The sequence below is a fragment of the Oryzias latipes genome, chromosome 1, assembly GCF_053564925.1.
Source record: "Oryzias latipes strain Hd-rR chromosome 1, Olatipes_Hd-rR_3.1".
Taxonomy (NCBI): domain Eukaryota; kingdom Metazoa; phylum Chordata; class Actinopteri; order Beloniformes; family Adrianichthyidae; genus Oryzias; species Oryzias latipes.
Window position 1 is genome coordinate 38,219,861 of NC_136237.1, and position 26,151 is coordinate 38,246,011.

General features: G+C 41.7%; 1 protein-coding gene across 1 annotated transcript in view; it reads right to left on the minus strand.

The window, feature by feature from the left end:
• maml3 (mastermind-like transcriptional coactivator 3) overlaps nt 1-26,151 on the minus strand; it is a 138,775-nt gene that overhangs the window by 45,054 nt on the left and 67,570 nt on the right. The window contains exons 2-3 of the mRNA XM_023954746.2: nt 24,121-24,855; nt 21,481-22,413 (exon numbers count right to left, since the gene is read on the minus strand). Of these exons, the coding sequence (XP_023810514.1) occupies nt 21,481-22,413; nt 24,121-24,855 (1,668 nt within the window). The remainder of the gene's footprint in view (nt 1-21,480; nt 22,414-24,120; nt 24,856-26,151) is intronic.

The window sequence follows — 26,151 nt, forward strand, 5'->3', positions numbered from 1 at the left end:
TATAGTTATTTTCATCCAGCACCAGCAATCAGTGGGTCTGCCAGGACGTAAGGGTTTGCAGGTTTGATACGATAGAGTCACAATTATAAACTCTCCTATCAGGGGTTTCAAGGTTATAGGTCTTGATTTTGTGAATATATACAGCTTTGTCTTTTTTTTGTCTTTTGAGTACTGCCAAACATCTATAAAGACCCACGTTAATCATATTTTGAGCTATTTTAAAAGTGTTCCCAGTGGTCTTCTTATGATGATTACCATATTTTTCAATGTATAAGTCCCTCAAGAGTAGGCCTGCACAATCAATCGCTAATTTATCATTATTACGATATCAAGCTGTGCAATACCTATATCGCAAAAGACGGCAAAAATTGCAATAAATGGTTCCCTTTAATGTGCTAAAAAAATCTTAAGGCAGCTTGAAGTATTTAACGAATCAAATAAATCCATTCAGGTATTTGACCAATCAGATGGACACCTTCACGTTGTTGACCAATCAATTGGAGCCCTCCAAAGTTAGATGTTCGCCTCCTATAGACGAGGGTCATTTGGAGTGTAATTTATGTTATGTTGACTCCTATTTAAGTTAAACTGTTGCAGTGAAATGGATATGATATTTTTGGTAGTTTTGATATTTGTTCATGTTTTGCAAGTTATATCGTCATCGCAATATTGACCATTAATATCGCAAGTTTTCCTCATTTCATGCAGCCCTATTCTAGAGTTTAAGTTGTAGCAGCCAAGAAATGCATAATAAAGAAGAAGAAGAAAATCACATATAAATCGCACTTTTGGGAGAAAAGTATTTAACAAATCACGGGAAGAAGCACGGACATTTTATTTTAAAAAGGCAAATAATTACGGAATAGATAAGGAATGTCAAAATGTCCCTGCTGTAACATATTGATGCTCATTTACCTTCCAAAAACATCGGAGGAATGTAGTAAATTAGCGCAACATATGAACGATTATTCAGATAACCAGAGCATAAAGAACATGCTAACAATTCAACTAAACCCATTATATCCCTTGAAATGACTAAATCTATTTAATTCTTCATCATGTTTGTCACCTTGGACCAATTCCACCAGGCCCGCTTTTACAGTGATCTCTAGCCATTTATTAAAAAAGAAAAGTTACATAGGGGTCACACCTCAGAATAAGTCTGCACACACAGTTGCGATTTAAACTCCCAAAAAATGGGTACGTCAGTTTTAGCCAAAATAAAAAACCTGTGTCATTATTCACTTGGAGCGGAGCAGAGAGCTTGTGGTCCTGCCAGCGTATTTTTAATGTAACAGCAATTCCCAATGATTTGAATCCAAAAATACTCAAAAATGCTATTTTAAGCTATATGCCCTCCATTATCAAGAAAACATGTTAAAAACACCAAAAACACCATTTTCCCATTCAGACTGGATCTTTAAAAGGAAAAACTGTACAGATTGCAGATATGTGCGTCGTGGCCCCTGCAGTCTACCACAAATTAAGAGTTCAATAATGTGAATTCACATTAGGTGTTCTGCTGGCAGTGCGTCCATTCATCCGTGATGTTGCGTCAGGTGGTCAGTTTCTGATGGACCGTTTCTATTTCAGGGGCTAAAGGATGACATTGAGATGCACTCATTGAAGGTAGACTATATTTCTGTCATGAGGTGAGTTTGAAAACGGGCTTTAAAAAGACCTGAATGCCCTAGCGAGCGAGGCAAAACCAAGGAGTCAGCGAGGACTTCTGCTGTCAAAAGTCTTGCTGGAGACTGATGGTAGCTCATTTGTATCAGAGTGTGTGTTTTCTCTCATACCAGACAAACACACATATATATATCTATATATTTAACCTTTAACATACAGAAATAGTTTTGTGAATCCAACTGTCAGCACAATCTTTAGTCTAATCCAGGTCCTGGCAGAAAGGGCTCCTGTAAGCAAATCTCAGATTTTGGAATACGCCTCTGTGGATTATTCGGCAAATCCGCGCTTTAACTGAATAAACTGATTGCAGCGCTAATGGATTCAGAATAACCTGGACTTCTTTATTGATAAATTGAAAAGAAAAGTAACCACATTTCTTCAATCTGAGATTTTGCACATTTGAACCAGCACACTGATTGAATTGAAGTGGGATTTATTGCTGGAGTTTCAGTTTTCCTCAAAAAAAAGTCCTCCCTAACCGGTCCTGCTCCGATACACACAAATGTACGAGGAGAGAAGATGACAGAGTCACAGTCGGATCATAATTGGTGTTTTGCGATCCGAGTGTGGATCAACCAGGTGATTATGCTGCTCTCATAACAGCAGTTTTCAAAGCAGGAGATATTCAAAGAAGCAGGACGCAAACAAAACACTGCTGAGTTGAAACACGCATTTTCAATCAAAACAAAAGATCCTGCGCTTATTATTTTCACAGAAAAGGACAGAAACAAGCGAAACAAACTTCTCCTCCAACCAGGTGAATTATTGGTAAGTCTGTGGGTCACCGCGGGCGCTGTCCGGGTTGCACGCCGTCTACCAAGTGCTGACAGGCATGATTCCTGCTGCTCCCAATGACAAAATACAGCATCCAGCACTGCGGGATTTGCTGCTCAACACTTTCAGGTTATTTTAGGTAACTTGGCATTCAGTTCTGCTGTTGTTGTTTGTTTGTTTGTCATGACTTTTTTCTATCTGCTGTGAGTTTGCAGCTCACTGCTATTCTGTCACTGGAAAAAAAGCAAGATTTGGAGGCCCGGAGTTTGAGGAATATAAAAAGATTTGGTCTGAACATTAAGCAAATGCAATCTTGGCGCAAAAGCAACTTCTGTTGGTTTTATATGTTATTTTGATAGGAAGGTTGCCAGGAGCGACATATTGTGTCTCAAAGTACGTCGAAAAACAAATGAAGCTCAAAAACAAGCAACTTTCTAGATAAGGGGTCTGACGTGTGTGTGATATTCTGAATGCAGAGAATTTCTTGGTGAAAAAACGTTCAAATCAACAGCTTTAGGGTGGAAAAGAGAACTTCTCCTCCCAGATGTGGTCAAAGTGGCCAAGTTTTTAAATGCAAATTGTTCCCGACAGAACAGAAGTTTTAGAGTTGGAGAGAACATTTTTTATTCATTTTTATTTTCAGCAATTAGTTGATGGAATGAGTCGTGAAGCTCGAAGAAAAACATGGCAAATACTTCAGAGTCGACATTAAATTTTGATTGCTATTGCATGGTTGCATGTTAAAATATTCAAACTAAACCATCCGTGTCACTCTTTCCAAAAAAGGGATATTCTGAAAATAGCTTTGTTTCTGCATGACAATTAGAAAAACATGTTTGCTCCCTTGTAGTAGTAGTAGCTAGGATAGGCTCCAGCATCCCTGTGTCCCTGACATAAAATCCAGCAGGATAAAAAAAAAAGTTTGGAAGACGGATGGATAGATTTTTACTTGTCCAGGTCTTAATTTAAAAGACGCTCTTCGATGAATTTTTTTTTTTTAAACATGTTCTTGTGACGTGTTTGTGATAATAGAGGACAAATAATCCGAAAATTAAGCTCCAAACTGCACATCCAAGTATTTCTTTATTCAAATTGTTGTGAATAAGAAGCAGACGCAAAAATGCTGTATTTGTGATATAGAAAATATGCTGGGCGGGCTCTAAGCTCCCTGCTCCGCTCCATTCTCATGCACTTGCAGATAAATAGTCTTTGTTTTCCTCGTCTCAGTTGGTATCTGGCTCAAAACTATATGTCGGATAGATCCAATATTGATCGCCATTTTGTGGTACCGCTAATGTTAGTCTTGGGGACGTGAGGGGCTGTAAGCTAGCGACACAGCATGTAAACAGAGAGCTTTCCACATGGGGGGGAGGGGAAGGGGAAACTGCAGAAACTATGTACTAGAAAACGACAGAGGTATTTTAGTTATTTGATAAATGAAAAGACCACTGGGAAAGCTTTCAAAACAGCAAAAGCTGATTAAATTGTGACTTTAAATGTGATAGTGTTCGTGACTAACATTTAAAAACTGTCATGAACAAACTGGTAATCAAATCACTGCACCTTTATTTTGTTGAAACCTTTTTTGCCTGTCAGGGGGAGTGGCTTTCTTTAAGTTACACAATAAGTCTTACAGTAAAAAAGTTTGAAGTTCTTGTGTCTCTGTGGTAGCACTTGTCAAATAGAAACACCAGATGATCCTCCATCACTTCTTTACTATATTTTCTTCATATGGACGACTCAGCAACGCTCCAGTGATCTTATGTCACATGTTTACTGTTGCAGGAATAAAGAAGGAAAACCAATCGGAAAAGATGTTAATCATCACTTTTTACCGCTCTCACTTAAAGATCCTCAAGTAAGCCGAAACCTTACCGTGAGGCAGAGCCACACACATTGTTTATTGTACGCACACACACACAGATCGGTACACACATGCACTTAACTTCCCCCCACACACACACATTTAGTGTTGATGGTGCAGGTAAAGCTGTGCTTTCACAAGCAGTTTGAATGAAGTCTAAGACTTGCAAACATTCCAGTGTGTGTGTGGGGTAAGCAGATTTTCTGCCTTCTTGTGCAAAAACTACAATAAGGGAGCTGGAAGGAGAGGGCGGGGGGCGATAAGGAGAAAGGAAGAAGGTCAGGAAACACTTTGTGGTGAAGGTGAATCTCAATGGTTGACCGCTTCTTACCGCTTTGAATATAACAGTTGGACTGAATGCACCACCTTGCAGACCTACACCTAGTAACGTATGCCGGCATCCACTCAAGGCTGCATATGCTTCGTGAGAAAATTTTAAATATTAATTTAAATCAAACTAAAATAGTTAAGGAATTGGAGATTTGTAAAGCAACATTCCTCAGAGACATTTTGGTGAAGTTACTCTGAAGATGAGATATGCATTTACTGTCATTGTCCACTTTACAGTGCAAAAAACTAAATCTAACAAAGTATAATACAAAACATGTCAAAATGTACAAAAAAATGTGCAAATATGCAAAATATAAAATATGCAAATATAAAAATGTCCGTATTTATGTGCAAAGTGACATGTACAGATATAAACATGCCGGATGTGCGAAAACCTCATGGAGGTGAGGAAGTGTTGACAAGGAATCAAACCTACAAGACCAACCAAGTCAGGTATCCATAAACCAATGAATGAAGTCATAGAAATGTCATAGAAATGTTGACTCGAACCAATCACTGCTCACTGATGTTGTCTGGCTCAAACACGGTACGTGTTTCAAAAAAAGGCGACTGAATTGACTTAAGTTGGAGCTGAAAGTAAGCCATTTTCTATGGGTGATGTCACACACTCAGTTCACTTCTCATGCACGGGCGGGTTAGGTGTAGAGGTAGAACCATCAACCTCATGTAAACCCAATGTGTGGACGTGTCCTTGGGCAAAACACTCAACCCTACAGGTTGGCACCAGTATTAGGCAGAGGAGCCGCCATCAGAGTGTGAATGTGTGTGTAGGTGAACAGGACTGTGACTGCAAAGCACTTTGGGCCTTCTAAGGTAGTAGTACAGCCATATGAGTATGCAGCATTTACAATACACATCAGTGGGAACAACACACGGCCTGTGGGACAGACCATCAAAACGTCACTCACTCAATTATGTGAATTATCTTTGTCTCTGAAGCGGCCTCACCACTAACAAGAAAAATGTGTGTGTGTGTGTGTGTGTCAGCATGCCCAGGAATGAGCAAACCATTAACATCATTCCCGGTTAGGTTGTCTGTATTTATTTGTTCAGTTGGAGTGAATGCTGGGAAGCTTGGGGAAACAGTGATAGAACAGAATAATAACAGGAGAGGAGATGTTAAACAAATACACAACTCATTCGTGCGCACACATATGTTAGGGAGTGCTTTAAGTATTACTTTAAAAAAAGAAAATATACTTGTGAAGGGGTAGTCACATCCATTCGTGGCACAATCTGATGGTTCATTAATGGACGTTTTGTTCTTGATTGTTGAAAAAAGTAAGGACTGTTTATGCATCCAGCTGCACATTTATCAAACCTCAAGCTGTCAGCGTCACAGTTTTCCTGCCGCAGACCACTTCCATCTTTCTCCCTACGTTACTTATCATGGCCGACAGGACAATAGGACCCCTGCTAGGGGTCCTGCGCTGTGCCTGATGACGTTGCCTCTCTGCACTGTGGTTGTCATATTGGCTGATAGATGGAATCGGGCCTCAAAGTCGCACACCAACCAGTGGATGGATAAAGATACACACACCTGCAGAAAAAGCCTTTGACCAGGTTTTCAGATGTTCTTTTTTTTTGCTTAAAGGTTTCTACAGCTAATGATCTTTTTCACCTTCCTCTGTTCTCCCCGCATTCTCTTCATGCAATCCCCTCTTCACTTTTTCCAAGTCCATTTCTGGCTTTAACCATAGCCTTTTTAGCATCGAGTCTCTCACTTTGCATCCAAACCATCCTGTGTTGGATGGTTAGAATTTTTTCCTTCCTAAATCTGTTCTTTTTCAGTAAAGAACTAACACATTTTAAGATCGCTCAATGATGTCAATGAACATTTTTCTATGGGCATCCTGCGAGCGACAGGTCGTAGCGAACACATGAACAACACGCCATGGAAAGAAGGGGTGAAGTAGGTGAGACGCAGGTCCTGCGCACTGTGCAAGGAGTTTGTAAGTGCAGTTCAAGTGACAAATGTGCAATCCTTGCACTTACATGTGAGCTGCACAAAACCTGTGCATGCAACGTGCAGTCATCAGGGGTCAGAGTGCACACGTCACCAATAAATACGAGAGTGTGGTGTGTAAGTCAAATTCGTGTTACATCACCCGTAAGGATGAAGCCGTGCGACAATAATCCTTCTTTTTTCATGAAGTCCCTTGAGGTGGTTGTACAAGCCTCAAGAAAACTGCAAGACTTCAAGATGCGGCCGCTTCTCTCTATGACCCTCCACGGGTCCGGAAAACCCAAACACACACAGCACCCGTATGCGTTAACCCGCGCACGGGTGAATTTGACTAAGGTATTAGACATGGGTGGTTCATTTCTAATCGGCATTCCAAATTAGGCAGCTTCTTCACAAAACAAGTGGAGGAAAACAAGAGCTTAATAAAAACAGGTAACTAAAACAGAAATTTAAGACCCAAAAAATTAAGATCGCAAGGTTAGTTAAGGCTAGAAACATGACAATCTGCCCTTTGGGGAATTCACAAGATAAAAAATACCTTTTCTTAATAAAGACAGAAAAGGTTTTTTTTATTCAAGAAATTCCTCAGGTAAAGAGCTACAATCCACAGACTGACCAATCATGAGGCGAGAGTGGAAAAGAATGACTTCCTTCCAACAAAGACAAACCTTGAACCCGTAATCCAATGATCTGGGATACGGCTGCTGCAAACTAACCAACCAGAGGAAGCTAATGAGAAGGAGGTCAACACAATGAGAGCAACACTGAGCAAAGTTTATAAGTTCCTTACATCTATCTGTTTCTGCTTTTTACTAGAAACATGTTTTCAGTTTGCTGATGTAAAACGGCACATTTATCCGACGTGTGCTCCATCGCTGCATTACAACCACGTGTTCCACAGAATCGGTCTTGTAATTCGCCTTCACCAACTAGTTACCAGCACTAACTAATCGTTTGTGACGGTAACGCTGGATTGAGCAGATACGTAGCCTCCAGCAGGCTGCCATAGCCCGGTATACTTAACATTGGGTCTTTTACTGCACCGTCATCGTGCAGCTTCAGCAATGAGGACGCCTCAAAGCCTGGAAATAAACCAGTGAGAAGGATTTGAGTTTGTTTCTCAGCTCTTATGCATTAAGGTGAAAACAAACAAAAAAACGCAAAAAAAAAAACCCAGAAACATTGAAGTTTTACCAGATTCTTTTATTCTGAATATTTGTTTTAAGAAGGTAAACACCAAAATGTTGCATCTCCCGATGCCAACAGCACACCCCATTGTGGTCTCCTGTTTGCCTAAAAGCTGCAAATAAAGCTGTAGGTGGCGCTCTTGTCCATCACCTTCACTAACAATGACATCCCAGCAGATGGAAAGACTGATGCCGGCGAAGACAGCCGTAACATAAACTTTTATTTACGTTGCACATGATTACTTAAACTAACTGAGCATGATTTCTTTATTATCAGAAGCCTCCGAATTTACTGCCCATCCTGTAAAGAGCGCTCCAGTAAATAAAAATGAGCTACATGGGCAAAGCTGCACCCTGCAGGCTCAAATAATTAATCAAATTTTATTAACTGAAGTTGTGTTTGTGGAGATGGAAGGCAATGGAAAGGAAGTGGCAGCGAGTGTGGGAATGGAGCTGGGGGGAGGGGGGGGCACCTCTGTGCAACCATCAATCACCTTCTTGGGGTTCAAGTTTATTTAGCTTTATTTTTCTTCAGAAAACAGCAAAACAACAGGCAAGAGTTAAAACACGCAACAAGGAGTACGAGTCGCAAAAATGATGAGGAAAGGTGCCGATAGACAATGGAAAAGTATAGAATCTATAATCTGATGGTAAAAAAGATCCTGAAACGCCAATCGAAACTCAACGATTAGGTGAGAGGACTCAAACTGGAAACCAAATCTTTCTCTTCTTTCTAAAATAATCCTCCTTCCTGACTCTTTACATTGAATTTAGTTGTTTATCTTGTGTGAATAATTTGACCTGCCTTGACAAATCATAAAATCCATGAGTTTTTCTCTCCCCATCGTCTATTTCAGTTCATCAGTCATGTGACTCGGTCCACCTTTTTTTTTTCTTGAAACCATCTGTACATCCCCCTCCTGCAAAAATATTTGTTTTCATTTCAACCGCCTCTGTCAGGGTGGACACAGCTGCACCAGAGAGACGTGCCTCTCAGCCACTCCTCGGCACAAATAGTGTCCGTTCTTTCTCTCTTCTTTTTTTTTTTCCTTGACCCCTTAAAGATATGTCACATCAGATCATAATGGACACATGGGCAAGTTCTCCTAGTTTTCAAGTCCATAGTTGTCACATTTTTGACGGAAAACCAGCCAAAAAGTCTACAAAAGAACCTAAAAACATGGATTTCTACTGTACTTTTTGAAAATGAGAATAAATGAAATTACAGAATTGAATTGATTTGAGTTAAAATCAGAATTTGCTTTTCTTTGCGAGTTTCCTTTTAACCCTCTAACACCGTAGCTTTAGCTCCAGTGTTTATATTCTTTTAACTGCTGTAACTTTTCAGCCGTTTATGCAATTCCAGTGATTCCAGCGGTTTCTGAAACAAGAGAAAAGCAGCTTTGCCCCATCACAAAAACACTTCAGCAAATTGAATAACGGTGCAAAGACGACACGAGAAGCCGCTTTTTTCTGTTCCATTTAACGTCTCTGTTGTTAAATGGTTCAAAAAATCCATAATTTTGTGGTATGAATGGGAACATGTAAAAATCTTTTATCCAAGTTTGGAGAAACCTTTACTACCATACATTCAGTCCTTTAAGGTGGCAAATGCCAACAATTCCTCCACCTTTTTGGTTTGCTTTGCTTTTTTACTTTAAGGTTTGCTCTGAAAGAAAAACCAAAACTAAAAACCTCTAGTTCTGACAACTAAAAATATAAGCCAAAGAGCCGAGAGTTAAACTAGTGCTGTGGATGTTGTTGTTGTTGTCATTTCAACAACTCTGTGTGGTTCAACTCCACTCTTTGGTCCTGGATAGGAATTCACTTTGTAACTGAAACGCACCAGAGTTTACTTGCAAGCCCAAGTAAACCCTGGGCTTGTTTGTTTATCTTTTTTTATTTGGGGGTGGGGAGTGGGGGGCGTACCAGGGAGGTGGACCAATTTGCTTGTTAAGACAAAAACAACTAACTGAGGGGGGAAGAAATACTCTGACCTTAAACTAACAAAGAAAAGTCCTTTTTTTTATTTGCATAAACGTGAATAATAAAGAGAAAGCCTTCAGAAGTTATGCTGTAATGTCATAAGACAATAAATAATAAATCCTTCTTAAATTTGGCACAACACGCGAACATATACGCAGCAAAGATGCAAAGATTCACTTTTCCCACAATTTGGTTCAATGATATAACATACGGTTCTAACAATTAGAAAATGAATCCTACCTTTTGCAGATTTTGTACAAAAAACTAGTATTAAATATTAGTTTAGCTGCAGGAGGATTTAAGAAGAGGTTATTTTGCTTATGAGTGATAAATTCCACTGCAGAGCTGTTTCATCTTTTTTTGCGGCCTACACGTCATAGCAAAAACAGATCACATATTTCCTTTGTAATGTCTTTTTATGTTAGCCTATCTTTCATTTGGGCTAATTGAATGTGTGGGAAACATATTTCCTCTTAAATCTCTTGATCATAAAGCTACAGCCTTCCACTCAGGCATTATATGTTCAATTAACATGATATCAGGCTCAAAATTACAGACCATAAAGCATCAAATGAGCAGCTACTCAACGTGGAGCACTCTTTGATGTTCACACTGGTCTGCTCAGTCTGACAGTGTTTATTTGCTGCAGCACAGGTGAGGCAGGTTTAATCCTGACATAGACACAAACCGACCCCTTTATTAGGTACCCCTTGCTGGTACGGGGTTGGACCCCCTTTTGCTTTCAGAACTGTCCTAGTGCCATAGATTCAACAAGGTACTCAGAGAGTTTGGGCCATGTTGACATCACACAGTTGCTGCAGATTTGTCAGCTGCACATCCATGATGATCTCCTGTTCCACAACATCCCAAAGGTTCTCTGTTGGGTTAAGATCTGGTGACAGTGGAGGCCATTTAAGTCCAGTGAACTCATTGTCATGTTCAAGAAACCAGTCTGAGGATGACTCTAGCTTCATGACCTGACACCTTATCCTGCTGGAAGAAGATGGAAGACTGTGGTCATACAGGGATGGACGTGGTCAGCAACCATACTCAGGTAGGCTGTGGCGTTGTAACAATGCTTGATTGGTAATAAAGGGCCAAAAGTGTGCCAACAAAAATCTCCCCCACACCATGACACCACCACCACCAGCCTGAACCGTTGACGCAAGGCAGGATGGATCCATGCTTTCATGTTGACAAAGTTTTTCCAATCTTCTATTGTCCAGTTTTGATGAGTCTGTGTGAATTATAACCCCAGTCTCCTGTTCTTAGCTGAACCCGGTCTTCTGCTGCTGTAGTCCATCTGTCTCCAGGTAGGATGTGTCTGAACACACAGTTCAGAGATGCTCTTCTGTAGACCTCGGTTGGAACCAGTGGTTATTTGAGTTCCCGTTGCCTTCCTATAAGCTGGAACCACTCTGGCCATTCTCCTCTGACCTCTGGCATCAACAAAGCATTATTCCCCGCAGAACTGCCGCTCATTGGATATTTTCTTTTTTTCTGATCATTCTCTGTAAACCCTAGAGATGGTTGTGGGTGAAAATCCCAGTAAATCAGTAGTTTCTGAAATACTCAGACCAGGACCAACAACCATGCCGCATTTACAATCCCCTCTCTTCCTCAATCGGATGATCGGTTTGAACTGGGGCAGATCGTCTTGACCATTTCTACATGATCAAATGCATTCAAGTGCTGCCATTTGATTGGCTGATAAGAAATTTGCGAGCAGTTGGCCAGTGAGTGTATATGGACATTTTCTACATGGATACTGCTGATTTTCTGCATCACATATGGACAAAGGTGAACCTAAACTTAAGAGGATTGAACTAGAAGTTTTTGTCTCATAAAGGTGAAGGACTTTCTGTGATTGATCGTCTATAGAATGACTTCCAGTTATAATTCAACAAAAACCCAAATCAGTACCAGAAGTTTTAGTTTCAACAAAACCTCTGGAAAATCCACAGACAAATCAACACAAATGAAATGTTTTCCCTTTATTTTAATTCCATTTAAATCCGTTCTACTCTTGCAGCAGAAGTGTAAAGTTGGCAAAGTTGATCTAATTTGCAGCATTCAAGCCTTCCTCTTTCTCCCCCGTTTCTCTCGTTTTTTTTGCATCTTTCTCTCAGCTCCTCCTGTCTCTCTTTCTCTCAGTATCAGGTACAAGTCTGTTGGATTAGGCTGCTTTAAGAGCGGATTAGCTTTGTCAGAGCCATTTGAGGCAAATTGCTCCTTGGAGTCGATCTACTCTTTCTCTCAGCCACCTTCTCTTCCCTCCCGAGAAAGACCGAGTCAAAATTCTCAACCTAATCCTCGAACCGCTCCGACCTGCCCCCCTTCCCCCCCTGTCCTGCAGCCCCCTCTGCTTGTTTTCGGTGTTTCGCTTTTGCCTCCCCGGCTCGCCAACACCTTCCTGTTGCCAGCTCGCAGAGGAGTGAAGAGGAGGGGAGGCCGGGATAGCCCGGTGAGGAAGGGACTGTGACAAACCACCGCCTCATGAGTGGCTCATTTCAGAGCCGTGAGTGGCATTAACGGTGAATGGCAGCGTGAGGAAGAGTGTGGGTAACCTGGAGAAGCAGATGGGGCAATTTAGGGGGGACGACAGCAGGTTCACATCTGCGTTGTCCATCCCATTTACCTGCAAGTGTGCGTCACCTGACGTGGCAACCCTGTTTCCAGCAAACACAGTGATCGCTAAGCCTCAAAGGAACCGTCATCTTGATGCTCTTCATCTTCATCCCATGTTTTTAATCACACTTCACTTCCTGACACGTTTGGAGGGGGTCAGGCTGCACACACATAAACCTACACTAGCAACAAAGTCACTGATGATTTGGGTTGCACAGGGATGTGGGCAAACGGTTACCACAGCAACCCGCAGCCGGGCTAGGCAACCAAAGTTTGCGCCGCTGGCATGAGGAGGATGCATGGGCTCCTCTTGATTTGTGTACACTGCTTGTGCGAGTTTGTGTATGCATCATCAGAAGTGTGTGTGTGTGTGTGTGTGTGTGGTACTGGCGGGATGACAGCCTGTTTAGTATGCAGCCCTCTGACTGCATCTCCCCATCCTCACTCCTCCTGGTCCACAGACACACCATAGAAAGGACTCCCCTCATCAGCTCCACCCCCCACCCCCACCGAAGACACATGTTTACAGTCACATGCACGCCGCAAGCATGTGCCTGCACGTACCAACACACACACCACGAGGCCAGCTGGGCCAATCCAGCAGATGCAGTTAATATTAGCACAGTTTGGGCTGCAGCCTCACACGCTTCACCGTCTCCTTCAGACTCGGACAACCAGCAACTTCCCCTTTTGAATGAGCATCCTGTTGGTGGAGGTGAGCGCCAACATCGCCCCCAGGCCTCCATCCACACCTACACCTACAGGCGTGTCGAATGGAAGGAGATGGTCTTTCCGTGTGTGTTTCTCTGCTGTGGGTGAAGCAGAGCAAACATCTGCGGTGGCGTGTGCAGACATAAGTGCCTCCACGTATGAGCCTTCAGGAAACCAGTCACACAAATCAACTAATTATAGAAAGGCCCAGATGAATATGAGCAGAAGATTCTGAAAATTATTCATTTTACACAATTCACTTAGTTTTAAAACCAAATCCATGATGTTCCTGTCAATATGGCCAACATTATCAGAATTTTTCTTTTAATCAAATCAACAGTTTCTGTGTCCTTTTAACTAGATATTAGGAGTTCTTTTGTCCAGTTAGCGTTTTCCTGACACAAAATATTATTTTATTTTTTCTGGATTTGACATTGGTTTTGGGTTTTTAGTCCGTCTTCTTGTTTTTTTGCATTCATCAAACTAAAGGTTCTGATGCATTGTGGGTGCAGACAGTATTTAAAGACCCAAAGATGTTATTTTTTGTCTTTTTAACATGGACTAATGATGGAGGACATTTATAAAGAAAAATAAAGCTCAAAATTACATTAGAGAGTTTTTCTTTTTTCAAATCATTATGAATCAGGAGCAGACGAAAAACATTTAGTTTGCAAAAGCTTTTAGCAGCGATGTAAATGCTCCAATGGGCTGGATAGCTTCAATATTGCTCGCCATTTGTTAGGCTAATGTTAGGTTGGGGGTGTAAGGGGCTGTAAGCTAGCAGGAGAGCGCGCAAAAAGCTGGATGGCAGGATGAGGGGGCGCCAACGGTCCTGCCCACAACTCTGGCTAATTTCCTATTAACTACTGCAGAAGCTATGGCATGGTTATAATTAAAAGACCATTGGGAACGCTTTTACAATAGCTCAAAAGATGATCAGAGTGGGACTTTAAACCCAAAAAGCAATCTAACTCCAAAGTGATTTTGATTCAACTGTTGTTAATCAACCTTTTTTGTGTTTTTTTTTTACTTGTCCTGTCCAACAGCTGAGCAAACAGGTGAGTGCTGAAAGCCTCTTGTGTTGGACATATTTTACTTTAACAACAGGGGTCATGAATCTTTTGACACAGTAGGTGTATATTTGAATAAACCCCTTTTGTAATTTACGCTAAACTTTATTTCTATGCTTTAATCTGCCGTTGAACAGTGACACCTCTGACTGAGAGCAATTCAATTCAATTTTATTTGTATAGCCCAAAATCACAACAACAATCGTCTCAATGAGCTTCGAAGTAAAACATGAACTCAAAAGGATCATGAATACATAGAATTCAATAAGAAAATACTAAAATGAACTAACAAACTGACTAAGCTGTACTGGCATCCCTGCCGGTAAGGAAAAACTCCGAAAAAAACGGATTCCGGAAAAAACGAAGAAACCTCAGGGGTGCCCACATGAAGGAGAGATCCTCCCCCAGGACGGACAGGCGATTTACCAGAACTCATGGAGAAGAATTAACTTATCAGAGCAGAGATCATCAACCGGAAGGTAATTTAGTGAGCATCTTCAGGTATGGAAAGTTCTGGACTGTAATCGATGGGATTACAATCATATTATCCCTTGTGCTATCTTATGGGTTCCAGATGACCCCACCCTTACATTGTTATCCCTACCATGACAAAGGTGGTTAAAGGTGGAGAGGATTTTATGTAATCCATGGACACCAGTGAAGATCACAAATCATTGAAGAATAAAGGTCCAGTGCACTGTCTTGTGGGGTCTAGATGACCCCACTCCCAACGTTAACGTGCCTAGGATAGCACAAGGGTTAATTGAACAGGTCTGTGCGCGTAAACAAAAAAAAAAAAAAGAGGAAGAGGAGGAGGCAGCTAAATGCTTTGAGAGGAAGCAAAGAGTAAAAGTAGGAGAACTGGACAGCAGGAGCACAGAGAGAGCCGTTTGTATTGTGTTTGTCCTAACATGAAGCATCTTGGAAGAGCCAGAGAGCAAACACACACAGGAACACAGCAGCCCCCCCCTCACTCCCCCCACCCAAACATCCCTAGAGTCCCTCCACAGGATCTGAGAGCGGCTCAGCTCAAGCCCCGACACGTGTGGCTGAGAAAAAGTGTGTGCACGTGTGCGTGTGCACGTAACATCTCCTGTGAATGGATGGAGAGAGGAGGAAATTACTTGGTCTGGGGTCATGAATTCACACTTCTCCTTCTCTTCTATCCAGCTTTTCCCCTTTCTCTCTCCATCCTTCAACAAAACAGAACGCCCCAGCATCTTTTTGTTTTGCCTTTCACTTTAGAAATGTATACTTTCTATAGTTCTGGATAACAGGAAGCTTTCCTTTTTACATCACATTATTAGTATTTTATTAACCCCTTACATACCCAGTCTGATGATCCTCTGACCTATTACAAAGCGTTCCCAGCCGTCTTTTAATTATGATTATGCCATTTTTAACCCAAAAAAAACCCAAACCTGTGTCGTTTTCTAGGACGTCGTTTCTGTAGAGTGACAGGCATTCATTAGAAATTCGCCTGCGTTGTTCCCCCATCATCCATTTGTTACCACACTCTCCCGCTAGCTTACAGCCCCTCACAACCTCAACTTGTGCAAAAAAGTAGCGAGCAATACTGGACAACTAGCCGTACAGTTTTGAGTCAGCTCAGATGAGGAAAACAAAGGAAAACAAAGATGGATGGATGGATGGATGTAAATGGATGTTTTAGTCTGCAAGTGGAAGCATCAGAATGGAGCAGAGCAGGTTAACAATGAACAATAGCATTAACCCAACTTGCAGGCTATGAACAATTGGAACTCTAGCAGAAAAAAATATTCTTATGGAATCCATCCCTTGTCAGAGAAATCTGCAAGGGTAGTCTTCAAAATGGGTGTGGTAAAAAGAAAAAGAAAAATAAGTGTTTATTTTGACAAATATCTCGGCATCCATCTGGGCTCCATATCACAACACTTTGTCTTCATTAGAATATTTTGTGTTTGCATACATGTTTTATTGGGAAGCACGGCTAGGTCGAAAGGGTGTGGTTTAAATTGAAAACATAAAAAACATATTAAACTACTTTTCTTAATGTTTATTATGTACTATGTTTTTGTTCCAAACAAGCACTTTAGGGGAATATCACCTGCTTTTTAACTTTTAGTAAAATCCTATGAGGCCAATAAATTATTTGTTTTTCTGGGATGTGGAGGCGGTCCAAGTTCTTAGTAATGGAAGAATGAAAATGAAAAAAAAAAGATGAAAAGGAGGTTTTAAGTTACTGTTGCCTCAGTGTGTTGTTCCAAACCTGCATGTGCACTTGCATCTGCTTCTTCGTGCACTCAAACCTCACGCCTCCATCTATCAGTGACACCAGAAGCCTTCCTCTGAGGCCTGCACCTGCCAATCCACTAGCATCCAATCATCACTCAGATAACCCCAGAGACCCGCCCACAAGCCTCCAGCTGCACGCAGCGGTACCCATGTGCGTACCGCTGCGTGCAGCTCCTCAAAATCACTGTCAGTCTCTCTCACACACATCCAGACACGCACACACATCCACACACACACACGCAGCTACGGTATCATCCATCACACGAACATCATCCACAGGCTCATGCACATCCCTTTAGTCCCTCGCTTGTTACTTCCACCGAGACATCCACAATCGTGGCAACGGTAACCGCGACAACGGGCATAAATTAGAGTCATGGTGATATGCAAGGAGAGGGAGCATCAATTAAAGCTTGACTAACGAGCTTTTGAGGAGCGAGGCTGAAGTTTCCCTGAGCAGCTGCTAACTGAATTAGCCTACACACACACACAATACACAAAGACACACAGCAAAATAGAGGAGCTGGGACAGAAATTTTGGGATGGCAGTATAAAAGCACAATCCGTGAAACAAAAAACAGACAAAGAAAAACAATTAAGGGGTTTATTTAACGCAAAAACAAACATTTTTACCGTCAAAATTACATCCGTCCAACAAACAAAGATGACTTTTCTTTAGGTTAAGAGGAATTCAAGTTAGTCAGTAAGTACGACATACAGTGTAGGCCCTCAAAGTTACACATTTTAGCTGTAGTTCCTCATCTGTAGTTCAGTTGTACATGAGTACAACTGAAGCTTTGTTCTACAGCAATCAACATCCTGATCAGCTGATCCTTCTTTTATTTTAGTTTGTGTTCTCAAAAAAATATTTTTTTATTCCCAAAACTGAAGTTTAACATGAGAATGCAGCTTAACCCTAACCAGTTAGCTCGGCTCAGCACCAATGGCCCCGTCCATTCAGAGGAGATTTTGGAAACAGAGGCCTCAGATAGACATGGAATATGGCTGTCTAAGACATTTAGGGTTGTGGGATTTTGTTTTATCGTAATTGGGTAAACAATTGTCATAGGGGGACTTTAAACATGATGTTTTTAAATTGAATTAGTTGTCTGGTAAACCAAAAAAAAACAAAAAAGACAGAAAAAGCACTGAACCGAATCAGTTTTTTGGTAGCCACCTGGGGAATCGATTGCTTTCTGGTAAAACGAAGCACAAAAAAAGGAAACCTGTAAAATTTTGGACAAAATATCGTGACTTTTAGGTGAAAGGCAGGGAAATCGGCTGGACACATTGTGATTAGATCTGCAAGATGTTTTTTTAAGGCCTACATTCTAAGACAAACTAAAAATGCAGATAGTGCTCAACACATTTTCCTTCTGCACGATCTAAATCAAACGAAGATTTAGGCAACAATTAATGATTTATACAAATACATAAGCTGCAGCCCCTAATGTTATTGACAGTCTTAGCCTAAGATGAATCTCATGGCAAGTTCAACTTATCAATCTGAAATATAATAATTATCACCAGCAGAGGCTCCGAAATGTGTTAAAGGAAGTGGGAAATAAGAGGTGTTTGGTTGCTAGGGCAAAGTGTAAAAGCTGGTTCTTATTTCAATGCGGCCAGCAGACTGCAAACATAATTTTACAACAGCGATACAAATACCCTTACAAAGGGTTTTCATTTCCTGTTGGGTTCCTGTGCTTTTATGCTCCAGAAACGTAAAACGTTAAAGAAAAAAATGTTCTCACGATAGTTCTGGAGGTGTCTCAAAACAAACTAAGTTCTTCCTCAACAAATCTTACAAGTATAAAAAATGTTTGCCAGCTTTGACAGAATTTTTACAAGTTATTGTAATTAATTACTATTCTGTCTCCAAATAGTCAGGAGCTGTCATGCTGCAGTGAGTTAATTAACACAAATGAAAGTGTTTATACTAACACCACCCATTCAATAAAATACCTCCACGTGTATTTTTGGGACTTTTCTAAGTCAAGCAAAGATTCTGAAAATTTTGTCTTTTTTTCTATTGTCTGTCATGCATAAGAGGAATCAATCAAACATGATTTATAACACAATAACATGTATTTTACCTGATTTTCTACTACTTTAATGCTGTAATGCTGTTAACATAATGAAGAGTTCAACCTTAGGATCGAAATGATAAAGTGACACTTTAAATGGCTTTAATAATAATAATAATAATTTATACTTTATTTATCTCACAATAGGAAAATTGTTCTCTGCATCTGCATTTGCCCCATCCCCTGGGGGAGAGGAAAACTGCAGACGCACCCGCACTCGGGAGACAGCAGCTGGCTGAGAAGAGCAGGGATCGAACCGCCAACCCAATGGTTAGTAGACAACCTGCTCTACCACCTGAGCCACATGCCAAGTTGTAGATATTGTTTGCTAAAACAATCTAATTGTCGGCTTTGGTCGGTTTATATGACTGAAGGTTAAATGTCCAAAAATTTCTAGCCTGAGACCAATATATTAGCTTTAACAGAAACTCCATGTCTAACTGTTTGTTCAACCAACAGAACGCACAGTTAATGCCCAATTCAGACTAAACGTCAATTAATTTTGTCTAGCATAGCAGATGTTTCATGCATCCATACATTTTCCCTAATCTTTTTCAGGGTCACATGGTTGCTGGAGCCTATCCCAGCTACTGCTGGGTGAAGGTAGGGTAAATACTGGACAGGTCGCCAGTCCGTTGTTGGGCCACACAATCATACACACCATTCTGACATGTGGAGTAGATAAGAATCTTAATAAAGAAATAGACCCACAGAGGTGCCGTTAATTCAAAACTTAAAATAAAATGTCATCTGCATATATGATCACTTCAATAAAAATAGTTTTTGCCCAAGTCTTGTCCGACATAATTGTAAGTGTAATTTTAAAGGGCACGCAGATGGCCTGCAGGAAATATTAAGGCCATAGTCTGTTATGTATGGGTATACATAGCATACTCATGTATGGGTACGCATTTTTAAAGTAGGTGAGACGTATGTGTTGTACTGAGTTTTCTTTTTTCCGTTACTTCCGTCACTTGATAAATGTTCACTCTTTGCTTGCAGCCTGAAAAAGGGAAATGATGTGATACTTATGCATGACCTGCACACCCCGTGCTCACAGAATTTGCATGCAGTCAGTCAGGACAAAGTACTCGTACTTTAGTACTGACTAGAATGTTGCGTAAGGGCACCATACAACAGCATCGTCCATACACACGACAGTGGTGCGTTCCATTGTCACTACGTCCCTTGAAGTAGCCATACGAGCCTCAACGGGACCTGCAAGACACACCTGCGCGCCCCTGAAGTCGCAGCCGATACTCCCTACGATTGTTTCGTACTCAAAAAACCTACAGCACCTGTAGCTGTCAATCCCCTTAGGCTTTAACAGATCTATTGATGGAATTTTCTACAAAGATCTAAAATTGTCTAGTGAATAAAGTGTAGCCATGTGTCCGTGGGTGATTACCATTCAAATATGTGGCGATTCTTTCAAAGCATGTCTCTAAGTTGTCCTAAATGCAGGCAAAATAGCATCTGTTTTGCATTTCACAGCCTTCACTGTGCAATGCTCACCAACGACTACTGTTCCAGGCCCCCGACTTTCTTTTTAATATGCTTCATCTTCACTCTGTAATAAATCTCTCCTTTTTTTTTGCGTTTCCCGTTATTCTCTCTTTTTCTTCTCTGCAGATGCCTCTCCTCTCCCTTGCAGGTCTTCAGTTCTCTTCCGCTCACTTAAATAAATCTCTCCACCCTCCTTTAAAACCCCCACCTCCCTAAATCTGTGAACCACACTCAAACATACACCAGTGCAGAGCTGCGCTCAGTCACGCACACAAACACACAAAACACACAGCCCTCCAGGCAGCAGCCACAAATGCCTTATATTAATAAATCTGCTCCTTTATTGGTGCTGAGTGTCTCTGGCAGAGGGAGGCAGAGGGAAAGGGAGGAGAAGGTGAGGAGGGAGGAGGAGACGCAGAGATCACCAGAAGGGAGGAGGAGGTGACTGACTGACTGTATCCATATCATCAGCACAAGACAGACGGGAAGAGATAGGAGAGATCAAGAGAAGTGCTTCATCAATAGGCATCCACACACAATTCCTATTAGCAAACGCACAACATCTGGGGTAATGAGCAACAGCAGAACCACACACATGTGGGTCATCTCACCCACAGGGGTTTTTTATTAAGATACATTCGCCCTTCACTCTGTCCGGTGCATTATTAAAGACACCTGACACCTGGCTGAACCTCTGGAGTGTGCAGAGTGGGCTTTGCCGGTCGCTGGGAAACAAACTGCCTGAGGTGGGCTTTCCGTAATGACAGCAGCTAGCTTGGCTTAGTGGTCCAATCTCAGCCATCAGTCAGCTGTGACAGATTGGGGATATGAGCTAAGGAGCCGTTTAGCTTTTGTGTTTGCCTCCTGTGTGAGTGCATGAGCTTGTGTGTCTGGGGAAGGAGGAGTTGGGGGGGGAGGCTATCAGTGCTGCAAGTGTTGCAGAGACATCAATACACTCTCGACAGGCCATTTTCCTATGCCTACGCCCATATCTGGATTGTTGCTGGGGCAACTACCGCCATTTTACCTTTAGTGGCAGCACCTCTGGAAGACTTTCTGAAAGGACGATCTAGAATTTTTTTTGAGCAACCACTCCAATCCCATTTTACATATAAAATATCAGGACTAAGCGGGTTATGTGTGCTGCATTGTCATTTAGAGAAAACCCCTTCCACTGCACAGTCAGATTTTTGGATTGGATTGTTCTCCTGATGCCCCTGAACCCGGCTCCAGCAAAACCCATTCCATATCCCAACAACACAAAAGGTCGTTACGATGTCCGCAGTGAAATGTCCCTTAACTTGCAACTCAGGTTAAAAACTTGTCTTCTGGAGGTAATGTAACACCAACAGTATCACCACTACAAAAGGACACAAAGCAGTTTCCATACCTGAGCGTGCTGCATGGAGCTGTAGGGTATGGTCTGGTTCATTGGTTTTTGTTTCATCATCATAATCCTCTTGTGGTCCTCACTGGGGTGGGCTGTCTGACCTGGGATTGGCCCCTGTGTCGGGCATGGCCCTGCGCCTTGCCCGCCACCTCCTGCGCCACTCATGTAAGGTGTCATCATAGGGTTCTTGACTTGACTGTTACCCCCCATGGGGGGAGTCATCCTCTGACCCATGTGATCCACCCCACTGCCAGTGAAATGTGTCAGTGGTTTGGTGTTGTTGTACGACAACATGGCTGCCGTTTGCTGCTGCTGCTGCTGCTGCTTGGACAGGGCATTCTGGTTTATGCTGTTAGGCTGTTGTTGACCCATCATACCCATGTGGTTGTGAGGGAGGTAGTTGTTCATGGGTGCTTTTGGCCCATTGTTGGGAGCCATTCCAGACACTAGAGGGCCCTGTGGTGTGTTAAAGGCTTGCGGTGCATACATCATGGGGCTGTTAGGTTTGTCTTGATTAAAGGGACCAGAGTTATAAGGACTCGTTGGAGCACCTGCGGGAGACCAGTTGGCTGCTTGCTGCTGCTTCTGATGTAGCCGTTTAGCACATTGCTGGGCCATTGCCTTTAGCTGCTCTGCTGGAGAAAGTTCAGGTGTCACTGGCCCCACAGGCTGACCTCCGGGGGCAACACTAGCTGCTCCAGGACCAGTGCCTGCTTGATTGACGCCCTGCCCTGGGTTCATCATGAATCCATTCCCAGGCCTCGACACTGCTTGTGTCTGAGCCTGAGTTGGTGTCTGAGGAGAACGAGCAACGCAGTTGTGCAATGGCGAGCCGGAAACCATAGCAACCGCTGGTGACTGCTGCAGAGGTTGCTGAGGAGGTGTTCCATTGGCAGTGGTTGCAAACTGAGGACCGGATGATGATGGTCTCACCTGAAGAAAGATATCACAACACATAGGACGTCACACAAGATATTCCAAAAAATGGACCATAAACCCTTTAATACCAGAGCTTAAGCTTCTGTGTTTACGTTCTCTCGACTACCGTATCTCTTTAACCGTTCAGCAGTTAATGTAATTCCAGCAGATTCTGGAGCGGAGAAAACCAGCTTTGTTTTACCGATGCAAAGTCGATATGCAAAACTGCCTTTTTCCACGTCATAATCTGCATAAATGGTCGTAGAGTTACGGCAGTTCAAAGAGCGTGAGTTATTTAGGCATCACTGACGACATCTCCAGTGTTGAAGGGTCAAGCCCAGCAACAAACAGTAGTCGTGAAACAATGTGAGCAATTAAGGTTGATGGTTAAATTCCTATTTTCAATTCTTCAACTCAAAGAGAAAACATTTTGTCACCTTTCCTAATCTTATTTTGCCTTGTTGCTTATACCCTGGAGTTGGGCAAATAGTGGGGGCAAAAGTTACGAGACACATCACACCTTTCTTACATTTATTTGCCAAAAATGATGTCAAAGTGGAGAAGATAACAATCTTAATACAGAAAAAGCCCCACTGAGGTGCTGCTAATTCAAAACTTAAACTAAAATGTCATCTGTATATATGACCACCTCAATAAAATTAGATTTTGTCCAAGTCTTGTGGCTGACACAACCGTAATGCAGGTGCAAAGGCTGAACACTGTTAAAAGAGTTTCCAGCAGATTCACAAGAACTTTTTAGGTATTAGTTAGCATGTCTGCTAGACCTTTCATGGCAATTCAGGTAGGAATGACTAAAATGAAAAAGTGGCTTTTCCTCTAATAAGGGCATTTAAACAAAAAGTAAGTAAACAGATGTGGAGGAGAGACCTTAAAAATTGCATAGCAAGTTCAGGAAAAGTTTTATTAAAATATTTGAGAAAACTTTAAATGCTAGATCATTTAGGAAGGACAGGAAAAAAGCTCTACAACAAACCAAGAAAATAAAAGAAGTCTTGTAATGGCCAGGAGAAATCAAGTCAAATCAATATTAAAAATTATGGAATCATTGCTTATTATTTCCCATTTGTTTTAAGTAAGCCATAAAATGCTTATTTTACAAAACACTTTCGCATTTAGATTTATTTCTATTACTATTTTGTAGCGCTTGGTATTTTAACTGAAATTCTATATTGATTCAATTTTTTTTTTGTTGTTTGTTTAAAATTCAACTTGATTTGATTTTGGTTTGATTTAGTTTGATTTAATATTCCTCTTTGGTTCAAAATACTTTATACCTGGTTATAAAAAACCGTTTTAACAAAACAAGTGATATAAACACAACAAAGGTTAAACTGATGCTGATTCTTACATCAAGAATGATTTAAAAGCCCTTATGTGCTCAAGAAATTATAATTTTTAAATCGATCAATGGGTTTGATGAATCGATAAAAAAAAACTTTTAAGTAAAGGTTGAATTGATAGATCCTTTTTTATAAACTCAATCTTGCTTTTAGAAATGGTGAGCAACTTTAGATTTAAATAAATCCTATAAATAGATGAGATCTAATTTACTCATTATGTGACTTTTGCAGTAATGTCAATATTAAGATGCATGGAGTTCAACAATTATCCATAGCCTGTGGGATCTCAATCTTACTGTAACTAAAGAAATGTGTTATAACTGATGCCATACAACATCCCACTGACCCATCCCAGACTGACCTGTGGTGAACCAATGGGAACCTGTGAAACTCCCTGTGGAGGCTGAGGGGGAGGTGGGAGTCCGGCTGTCGACGCTGAGCCTCCAGGTGCCGTTGAATTCCCAGTTGGTTCCTGTGGACCCGGTGTTGGATTGTTTGTGGGTCTGCCAAAATCGGCCTCCTTCTTGTCCTCAAAGTCCTCGTTAAAGAGGTCGTGCATGTCGTCCTCCGGAACGGTGTTGGCCAGCTCATCGATCAGCTCCTGCCACTCCTGGTCATTGAGGTTTATATCAGAGAACAGTTTATTCTGATTGGACAGAGACTGGGGGTCAGAGGACTCCATTCCTCCTCCATCATCTAGCGGCTCCTGCTTTAGATCTTTTAGGAGGCCAAAACTGTCCTCCAAGTCCAAGGAGCCGTTCAGCTTCCTGTCTGACAGATGGCTGATGCCGTTCTTTCCCAGCTCGTCTGATGCCCGGCCCGAATGGGTGCCGTTGGTGTTCGTACTGCTGTTTCCAGTTGAAGTGTTGGGCCCGCTGATTAGGGGCTTTATGTCCATTTGATGATGGAGAGGAGAGATGGGTGGCACATTGTTGTTGCTGTTTGGGAGGCCCGTCAGGGAATCCAAACCTCCAGAGCCGTCCTTCCGTACCCGCTTGCTGGTCGGTGAGTAGCTGCCTCCGTCGCAGATGCCGTTCTGCTCTCCGTTCAGGGGTGATCGTGCACTGTCCAGCTTCCTCTTGACGGTCTCCTGGAGCTGCAGGAAAAACAAAAACTGTATAAATGAAAAGTGGAAGCAGGGAAACAGAAACGTCTCTGTCATCTTTAAAGTAATATTGGAGAAAGCACACAAGTATCAGTGAGACAAATGCAAAAATGGTACCAAAAAAATCACATCAACCAAAACCAGCATGTTCTCATACTAGATATAGCCTTTAAAATGTACTAAAGTATATAATAGAAAAATCTCAGTTTATGAGGATAGATAAAACACAGCAAAACGTTATGATACCGGAATCCCATTGACATGGTTCACCTATTAAGTCTGAGCAGCCAACAAACTCTCCTGTGAGCCCCGCTGGCCTGAGCCTCGGCTCTGCTGCAGAACAGATAACGATGGGTTGCTAACAAACACTGGCCGACACACAAATGACCGGCCGAGAGGGTGGGGGAAGTTGAGGTTTGGAAGACGGCAAACAGAATCGGAGACACGGCCGTAGACATGAGACGGCACGAAGAGCAAAATGCCAATGAGGCTTGGATTTTTGCTGATTAAGCGTCAGCTAAAGCATAGTTCTCAAAAAAAGCGCTCAGAAGCTTAAAAGCAGCAGCGCAGTTGTGCTGACAAGAACAATCGGTGTATAATTGTCTGGGGGGAAGGTGGCTTACAGTCTGTGCTCAGTATACATGACGGTGGCTTTCAAACATGAAACTGTGGGGAAGTTCTTCTTGCCCTACTTACGCAAACAAGGTGTACCAACCAATGCATGCACACTGAGATGTTTCCACCACATCTAATCTCTGCACATTACCTCACATGCAGTTTTGGAAAACCAACAAAGGTGTGACTCGTATCTACAGCTAGATCAGGAATCTGCTTAAGCCTCCTTCAGACAGTGGATGGCCGGGTTTAGGTGGATGTTTCTCATGCTTTTCTCAGACAAACCTACCATTAAGGTCTTTTTGGATAAAATCAACTCTTTTGTTATTCTGAAGACTACAGTTCCACACATTTGTGTCAAAACCAGAACCTGGTATAAAAAAAGTCAAGGATTTACAGATCAGTAGCATTTTGAGGGAACCTTAACCATGACTTACGCTAAAAACCGGTGATATCAGTATATGTAACACGAAAAAACTATTTCAAGAGAAAAAATACTGACCATAAATGCAGTTAATTTTCCATTAAATTAAAAACAAAATAAAGTCTTTCATTTCTTCCATTTAATTTAAGCTAGAAACCATTGAACTATTATAAATAGGATGCCAAAATAAGAATGTTTTTTATTTATATGGAAGTTCACAACAGAAGCACATGAGCGTTTCACAAAAC